Here is a 9756-nt window from a genome sequence, read left to right on the forward strand (position 1 = left end):
GATTATATTTACTTGCAAAATACACTTTATGCTGCTAAACTAGATTTCCATGGGTTGGACCCACGTATTATGACCCAAAAAAAATTAATTTAATTTATCTTGCTCCAGAGTTAGAGATTCATTTTACGCTGCATCACTAAGTTACAAACCATATTTTCTTGAGGTTATAGTTAGCAACAATGGTGCCAATTCCAGTGTGCAGAAATCTCATGACTAAACCTGCAAAATTGACGAGTCTAAAAATAGTGACAAGAACAGCACTAGGTACGTTAAGATTTGTCAATTTGGTTTAGTTCAGAGATTTGTGTAGGTACAACAAAACGGACTTTATTAGCATACCAAGAAATTAAACTACGATGTTAACGGGATTCTTTGTAAGTTTGGTCTCTGTAGAGTCCACTATATACTTACTAAGTATAATAAATACAGAGAGACTAACATGCACTAAGTATATGATGTACTTACTAAAGAATAGTCTTAAGAGTCCTTAAAACTATTCTTTACCACACCATAATACATTCAAGAGCGATTTGTATCAAGGACCCGTTGGCAGATTTTATCTTAAAGGTAATCATTCGATACTGTCAACTATTCCACAAGCTGTAAAAAATATTTTATATATTTTCCAATAAGAAATAGTATTGTGTAATAACACCAAAGTTCCTTAAAGGATTAGTGTAAGGCTCTTAAGATGCACGGGTCCATTCAACAAGACTAAAAATTTACATTTAATTAATGTTTGACTATAGACAAATCTCTAAACTTATCATAATTGACAGAAATTAGAATCATCCTCTTTACTAAGTTATTTGTGGAAAATGACAGCACTATTTTTGGTGTCAATTCTGTTGTACACAAATGTCTAAACTAAACTAAATTGACAGGTCTAAAAGTAGGACTTATTATTCCTTTCCTTTTTTACCATGAGCAGTGTGAAAAAGATATTGCTTTTGAAAAACTCCCCTGAAAAAGTTTGGGCGAGAAATGCTGGGTGTAACGGAGAGTTACACCTCCAGTCCTCACACAAGTAGTTACAAGATTTACAATCTCAGAGTGGATAAGGTTGTTATTATCCAACGCTTGAACTCCCTTCAAGAAGCTCCTGATTTGGGTGTTGCCAATTTAGTGGAGTTTAACGCTACTAAAACGCAGGCAGGTCTGTTTTCATCAAAACGGAGTTGACTCCAACTTTCCGAGGTATATCCGTACCAATTAATGACCATATTGATCTCCTGGGTGTTGACTTAATAGTCATAGTAGATCTATAGAATCTAAACCCCAAATTCCTGCCAAAAAATTGGTATTCCCGCCCTACCAACCCTTACCTATGTCAGGCTCAGGTTCGTTCGTGCATGAAGTACTGCAGTCATCTTTATCTTGGCTCAGCCAAGTACTTTTATTAAACTCCACGTCTTTTGACTAAACTCCAAAGTCCCGATTATCGTCGTAAGGTAGCCAGTTTTTCGGTGTTTTATACTTTGGCGAGTTTGCTCAGGATTGTTCGATTCTGATCCTCTTCACCGTTTTACTTTCGCACCGCAAAACACCAGTCGGGTTTACATCTGTATGTAATCAATATCCCAAAAACTCGCTCACAGCGATTTGCATCTTCTTTTCTTATACGCATAGCTGGGATTTGGAATGCCCTCCCGAGTTCTGTTATTCCTAACTCGTACCTACAACCTATCTTAAAATCAAGAGTGAATAGGCATCTTCTATGCAAGCGTATCCCATCTGAAGCCACATGTACACTTCCCATCAGGTGAGATGCTGGGAAAAGACTTGCACTTGGCAAGTCTTTTCCCTATCAATAATAAAAAAGTTTATTATTATTTATTGATGAAAGAGTAAAATGTTCCTGGGACTCCCCCATAAAATGTCGCAATGGTCGGAAAATTTCTTAGTAATTTATTTATTACAAAAGTAATAAATAAACAAGTATATTTAGAGATTTTCAAAAAACTTTGCAATTTAAATTTTTTTCATAAACTGTTGTATTTTATTTACTTTACTATTCACAATTGATCCGTTTGAAAATATTGGAATGAATAATCCTAATTATGATATTTGCCACTAGCTGGCGTATAAGTCATATGCTTACGACCAATACAAAGGATTATTTTTAAATAGCGGAAACTATACAGACGTCTGTCTTAAGCGTTACTTCCGTCAGAAAAAAATCTAAATTACTCCCTAGTCGCATCTAATGAAGTTTTACTTCAATAAAAAAAACTAACCTATGACAATTCAGTAATTCATAAGCAATCTGGAGGAAATTGATAGGAGAACCATCCACCCTAAAGGATTGGCCAGTTAATTATGGGTCATGTTCATTTTGACATCGCGCGTTGAATGCAGACTGCGAACCGGTAAGTGCAGGGTGACTCGATCTCCTCTGGTTGAAAGAAAAAAGCGGAAGACGTGTGCTGTACCCTTACAAAGTTTTGAAGACAGTTTGGTCATCGCGCCAGACGAATTATCTGCGTCTTTCATCCGGTTTGAAGACAGTTTGGTCATCGGTCCTAGACCATTGCACTGGTCCGACACAGATATGCGTCATTCATACAGTATACCTAATGAATGGTTATACAGCCATTAACCGGTCACTACAGGCTCTTTGGTAATTAGCAAGGAGTCCGAAGATGGAGTTGCTTTGTCATCCTTACTTCCCGCATTGACAATGATATCCTATCTATAGTGACGCACAGTGAATCGCTGATCACATACATAATACCGTGGAGCGTGAGAATGCTTTAAGGGCATATGTCATTAAAATATGACAAATAAAAGCGATGGAGTAGAATTCCACCACAACTTTTCATTAGTTTTAGTTCATCTGCGAGATCAAATTTTCAGAACGTGCCAATCTGCTTAAACTGTTAAACCAATTCTATAAATGGACACTGATCATTTGGTTACATTCATATATTTGTTAATATTCAACGTTTGAGGCGTATATTATCACGTTAGGTCTCGTATTCTTGCTAAACACTCTCTATAGTACGAGTTTTTACTCAGTTAAGGTACCAGTGATTCAACCATACATAGTAGGTACTAAGCTATGATTTCTGTCACAATTTAATAGTCGTGTGAATAAATGATTTTATTATTATTATTATTATTAAACAAGTAGCTCAGAAAACCGATCGACGTTGGGGTCCTAAGGCGCTGGAATGGAGCCTTCCCACCGGTAAACACAGCGTTAGCTTAAGGTTGTCGCTTAAAATAAATAAAAGCCGTTGCAGTTTTTATTTATTTATTTATACATTTTATTCGTACACCACAAAAAGAAAAAAAAAACAATGGACACAACAAGAGGAAACTTAAAAAGTAGGATACAAAGGCGGCCTTATCGCTTAGTAGCGATCTCTTTTATTTATTTTTAACCAGAATTAAAGACAAAAACAGGAATACTCATTCAGTAACTTTTTGACATTGGAAACAGATAGTGGCCTGTCATCTTCATACAAAATTTCGAAATAGATACATATTTATTGAAGTAGATAGATAATGTAAAACTTCAAAATTACGATCGAATTATGGACCGCATTAGTAATGGCTTTCACTCTAATCTAGAAAATCGTCGTTGAGACACCCTCGAAGCAGAGCAAGAGCATGTTAAACCACCTTGCCCGGTTACTGTCACGAACGCGTGATTATTATCGTTAATACCCACCCACCCGCATTGGAGCAGCATTATAATGAAATGAAATGAGGCCCATGCCCAACAGTGGGACGATAAAAGATTGACGATAATTATGACGAGGCATCTTGTAGCAATACACGCACGTTATAAAGATCCTAGTGTTTCAAACGTATTAGGTACACACCTACTCACTTTATTCATACTAATTTGTAAGTTGCAAAATAATAATATCGATGAATTCTAATAAAACCTTGCCCATCACTATTTTAGTCATAAATCAACGCCTTCAAAATGTATAATCGTTTATCGCTGCTTTAATTGATAGATCGATTCTGCTAATATTTTTTTAATATAAGAAAATGGTATAAGAACACAATAAATAAGTATACCTACTTATCGATTTATAATTAGATTTTCTGAATTCTTTATTGTTCATTTCATATAAAAGCGCTATCTGTGATTCTACAGACTAACTTACGTGATCTAGTTATAAATCAATGTAAAATAATGTCATTCTCGTAGTAAAATAATGTCATTCTTTTTTTAGTAGTTTACTTAATAAAAAATAGATGGCGTACTTGGTCCTTCTAGTATTCACTTTTTATGTGACTTGTTTATTTTATTTTTTCATTTGACTTCTGTATAGGTATACTTACCCATTCGAAAGATCAGAATATAGAAAGCTTTTTTTTTATTTAAAACTATGATAGCAATCTTATCTTATCTTTTGATAGAAACACTTGTTTCTTGTTTTAAAATAGATACAATAAAAATTTTGCAATCCATATAAATAGTTACAGAACAGTTTCATAAACCCGTTCTTTATTATAGTTTCATACTCTTTCTTTTAATTTAAATTGAATATTAGCACAATAGGATAAAATTAACTCTTCTCTATTAATAAGTAACTAGAAATTGGTCTGTATTTTAAGTTTTCTTACTTACCAATGAACCATATTATTTGATAAATTTTGTCATAGAGATTATGTAGACGACCCAGTCAGTGGCGTGCACTTCATAGACGCACAAATGTACTGCATACCCAAATTATTTTATATAGCTCGGAATATTTCTATTTTATGACCCTGTGCACGCCACTCTACGGTAGATATAGGTAGATCTTGACAGACAGACATTTTAGTTGCAAAAATAGAAATTGAAGGGGAATTACGAATTACTCACTCTTATTTTTATTATATAGCTCGCCACTACATCCGCGTATAAGTCAACTTTAAAAGATTGACGTTTGGTGTCGCGTATCTTTTTTTAGAACTTTTAAAAGAGAACCACTTTGTCACTTACGTGATTTTACGGAAACTTTAACCGTTTTCGTAGCGTACGCAGCGGAAGCTCTCAAAGGAAACAAAACTCCCGATTTGGAATCATTCTTCATGCTCCTATTGGTCTTACCATGATGATATATAACCTATAGTATTTCTAGATAAATGGGCTATCCAACACTGAAAGCAATTTTTAAATCGAACCAATAGTTCCTGAGATCATCGCGTTCAACTCTTCAGCGTTTTATATTAGTATAATATTATATAATATCAATATAGGCGGCGTAGATTTTTCTGACATCTTCAACAATTTTCTTCATATTTCAGCCAGTTTCCATCGGAAAACCTTAAAAAAAAAAACTTAATTCGCGTCGATTGTCGAAACAGCATGAAAATGCGTATGGGAGTTTCTGAGTTTATTGCGTACATGTTTAGTGATCCTCCGATCCTGGCTGCGGTAGGTACATAGAATAAAAAAACAGAAAAACCACCTATCATAAAAATTTTGGAATGACCCGGGAATCGAATCCAGGGAGCAAGATGACCACTAGGCCAACCGGAATGCTATTTACTAGTTATTACATATTTTATTATGTTCCTACCCTCATTTACTCAGAAGTATAGTTGAGCAGTATATTATATTGCTGTCTTTTTCTTTATCGTTGGTAATGGACCTTGCTTATTACGAGCGAGCGTGTTGCCATTATACGTTAGTAAGTAAGAACCAAAACAATTTTTTTATTCAAGTTTTCACCGTCCGATCAGTCCTCCAAATTCCGACGTCCGCCTAAGCCGAGGTCCGAGTCTCGCAGGAGACGCCCCTAGGTAGACGTCACCCCGATATTCCTCGAGCCCTGGGGCTCAAAACCCTTCATCAGGCGACGCTTCGCGCTCGCCCCGACCCACCGGTGACGCTGTTGAAACCCGTAAGGTTCCCAGCTAATAACATTTCGAATCCACACATTTATTCAAGTTGGCGTTTTATGAAGCATTTAAATACATTCTTTTGATATGTAGGTAGGTACCTATCTACATTCAAACTTAAAGATAAGACGATTCCAAATCACATCTCACAGCCAAATATTGGGTATTTAGGCAATAAACTAAGTTAAGCTTATTTATTTTTATTTATTTATTTACTCGTAATCAACAGCGTTACAATAAAAATATAATACTTACTACATAAACATAACATTGTGAAATAGTTCGGTCTCGGATTTAACATAAAAATAATTAGGTATTTTGAATTAATAAATATGTAAAAGAGTTAATAACAAAACTGTGAACAAGACGTAAAGACTTAATTCCAAGTACTTATAAGTAGCTATTTTTATTTTAAATAAGTGATAACGACTAAGACATCGTGAGGTATATATCTCTGCATCGTCTGGAGTCTCATGGAAGACTGGAGTGTATCGAAAACGCTCCCATATTTCAATTCTTGAACATTGGTTGTGATTCAAATATAATTTTAATAGTTTCTTAAAAACTTTTAAGTATAAGCGTATTTAGAAAAATCCTAATCAATTTAATATCTGGCAAATATGAATTAATAGTTTTCAAAAGTTTAATTATTTACCCACTTTATGAAATTACTGTAACACTGGCTGTTGCCCGCGTCTTTCGTCCGCGTTTATTACGTTTTGTTACAGATCCAATAGGAACACAAACTTTCCTGGAAAAAAAGCCTAGCATAGCCAAAAACAAAGTTGATTGGTTTCTGAGTTCCTGAAAACGGGATAATTACAGGAAATAAATAAAGCATGATAAAAACAAAATATTCATATTTTATTATTGAAGAAAAAAAAGGTTACTAAGCACTTGACTTTGACTTTCCACTTCGTCTAGTGTTTGTTTCGGCGTTTCCTAAAAATCGAGCGAGACTTTCGTTTTTCCGTGCCAAAAAATGTTCTTAACAATTACTTATTTATAGTAAAGTCAACATCTCCTGAGGTTGCTCCGGTTTCGGAGCGAAACGTGCGTAGAGGGTACATTGCCGAAGATCTGTTTGGTGAAGTTTAAGGTTTGAAAAAATTATAATTTTGTTGAGCAATTTAAGCCTAATTTTCATCATAACATATCCTTTGTTCACCCCGGATTCAAGCATTAACGTCCATTTTCAATATCCAATCTATCATTTTTTTTCCTTTTTTATGACGGCCGATTGGCGCAGTTTGCAGCGACCTGCTTTCTGAGGCCAAGACCGTGGGTTCGATTCCTACAACTGAAAAATGTTTGTGTGATGAACATGAATGTTTTTCAGTGTCTGGGTGTTTATATGTATATTATAAGTATTTACGTATATTATTATTCATTAAAATATTCATCAGTCATCTTAGTACCCATAACACAAGCTACGCTTACTTTGGGGCTACATGGCGATGTGTGCATTATGTAGGTACCTTAGCTCTCGTGACGTAAAGGATGCCTAAGTCATAAATGCTAAGAAAGAAAAAACCCTGAACGGAATAAAAAGGGCTTTGAGAGTTTGTATGAAAGTTATACGCTGTTAAAGTTAATCGTTAATACGAAATTAATACTTTTTCTGATGCTGTTTTGTTAAGAGCTTTTTGTGTCAGAGTCCTGGGCCGTCCAGCGAATTATGTACCAACATGCTTATTTCTGCCGCTAAGCAGCATTGTTCCAATGCAGTGTGCTGGTCTGAAGGGCTCGGTTGTCGGTGTAATTACAGGCAGATGTGGCTCAACACATTACGCATGCCTAAGAGCGGTTGAAAAAGAATTTAATGTGATTTTCCATGGTATTTTTAGGCATTGAATACAAAACGAAGTAACTAGACTAGTACCAACCTTATTTAGTCTGCAGCGCACTTACAAGCTAAGAAATATGTAACTGCGCCCTAACCTAGCTAAGTATTTAAAATAAATAAATAATAAATATACTACGACATTACACACATCGCCATCTAGTCCCAAAGTAAGCGTAGCTTGTGTTATGGGCACTAAGATAACTGATGAATAATATACATAAATACTTATAAGATACCAGATATATATAGATACCAGATACCCAGACAATGAAAAACATTCATGTTCATCACACAAATATTGTCCAGTTGTGGGAATTGAACCCACGGCCTCGGACTCAGAAAGCAGGGTCGCTACCCACTGCGCCAATCGGCCGTCAAAACTTAACTTAAACATAAATGGGAAGTTGTTAGTTACGCAGATAGGAGCCAAAAATAAAACATCCTCATTACGACACTAATAAAACAATAGTAAATAATAAATTTTAACAAAGATATTAGAAAAATAACACTACCCCAACAATGGGGTGTCTGAGCTTGGTGATCGCCACACAATTTTTCAAAGTGTCTTGTCCCACAAGCCGCTGCATAAAGGTCGGGTCCAAAAGACCGGGTGCCTTGGCGCCGAGTTTGGGAAACCCTGCACTAGACAATCTTATGTAAATGTAGATAGATAAACCTTGCCGTGTAGTGTATGTCGTAAGTGGTATTATATTATATCTGCTAATCTGTCAGGTTTATTCCTCAGTCAGGTAAGCAGTGCTTATACCTTAGCCATCAATTACCTTATGAAAAAAAAAAAACAGTGTAATTATTCCATAATCTTTTAATGTCACATATTAAATTATACAGTTTACAATAAAATGAACAGTCATCAATGGCAATAATAGTTAAAATTAATTCACTTTTAAATTCGAATAGTTCACTTAGCTGGAGCTTTGGGCTTCATTTTTGGAGGTTTTATGATTGAACCGATGCTCTTCCTCTTCATCATATTCGCCCTTTTCTTGGGCGTCTTCATACTCGACGAACCAGGCTTTGCGTTATCTCTAACAGCCTTTTCTTTAACACTTTTCGATTTCTTCATTGTATCTTTGTCCATTGTTTTCGATGTTTTACTTATCGTAACCTTCTTCGTAGCTTTCTTAGGTTTGGTATCGCCGTCTGCAGTTTTCACGCTTGCTTTTTTCGGTTTTTCAATTTTTTCGTCTTCTCCGGTTGTTTCTTTCGGTTTTTTGGGTCTCTTCGTTGGCTTTTTTGGCTGTTTGCTCCCCGGCGCCAGCCGGAAAGACCCAGATGCACCGATCCCCTTAGTTTGTATTATAAACCCCGCTTCTACGCTCTCTTTAATGTTTTTCTTGATCAAATATTTAATTTTCTCGGTGTCCACGCCGTAATTGTCTTGCATATACTTCTTTATGGCGTATAAAGATAACCCTTTACGACTTCTGGATTCAGAAAGTGCCTTATTGATCATTTCTCTGGTGCTCAACTTTTTAACTTCTTTCAGCAAATCTTGTGTGGGGCTTTTGGGTAGCTTTTTTATTTTCGCAGGTAATGCTGAATTTATTTCTATATCTGACTCATTGGATGACATTTTTGTTGAGTTATATTTCAGTACGACAAAGCCGATCGTATGGATTCCTTACGGTTAACTGGTATCAAGCAATACCTTAAAGAAATTAGCTAAAGTATGTATGGATAAATTAAAAAATATGAGGGTAGTTTTATAAAATTTCTTTTGTGCAGCTCTGCGGGAATGAGATAGACTATAATATGAGGAAAAAACGTTTTTGTATAAATACCTCGAAGTTAAGAAGTGATCTTTTAATGTCCCAGTGTCTGATATCGACAAAATTGGTGTCTGAAGTGTTAGGTTGGTATATCTTAGAGTTTAGTTATGATGAGTAATTTCTATAAACATTAAAATAGGCTTTTGGCAACTAGTGGGTTGCGGTTTGCTATCACTTTTGAAAAACAATACGAGAATTACGATGTAAAAAAATACTTTTTATGGAAGCTCACTACAATTACAAAATATGTTCTTAGTTACCAAGTATATG

The 9756-nt window shown here is 35.4% G+C and overlaps 1 protein-coding gene across 1 annotated transcript; it reads right to left on the bottom strand.

Moving 5' to 3' along the window:
* Positions 1–8501: 8501 nt before the first annotated feature.
* On the bottom strand, positions 8502–9332 carry LOC120625452 (histone H1, orphon-like). The gene has a single exon (XM_039892527.1). The coding sequence runs from the start codon at positions 9288–9290 to the stop codon at positions 8616–8618; it is 675 nt and encodes a 224-aa protein (XP_039748461.1). The 5' UTR covers positions 9291–9332; the 3' UTR covers positions 8502–8615.
* Positions 9333–9756: the final 424 nt, after the last annotated feature.

Source organism: Pararge aegeria, chromosome 7 (genome assembly GCF_905163445.1).
Source record: "Pararge aegeria chromosome 7, ilParAegt1.1, whole genome shotgun sequence".
In the NCBI taxonomy this organism is placed as follows: domain Eukaryota; kingdom Metazoa; phylum Arthropoda; class Insecta; order Lepidoptera; family Nymphalidae; genus Pararge; species Pararge aegeria.

Coding starts and splice junctions, on each gene's coding strand:
- LOC120625452 (XM_039892527.1), bottom strand. CDS start 9,290: ATGTCATCCAATGAGTCAGATATAGAAATAAATTCAGCATTACCTGCG.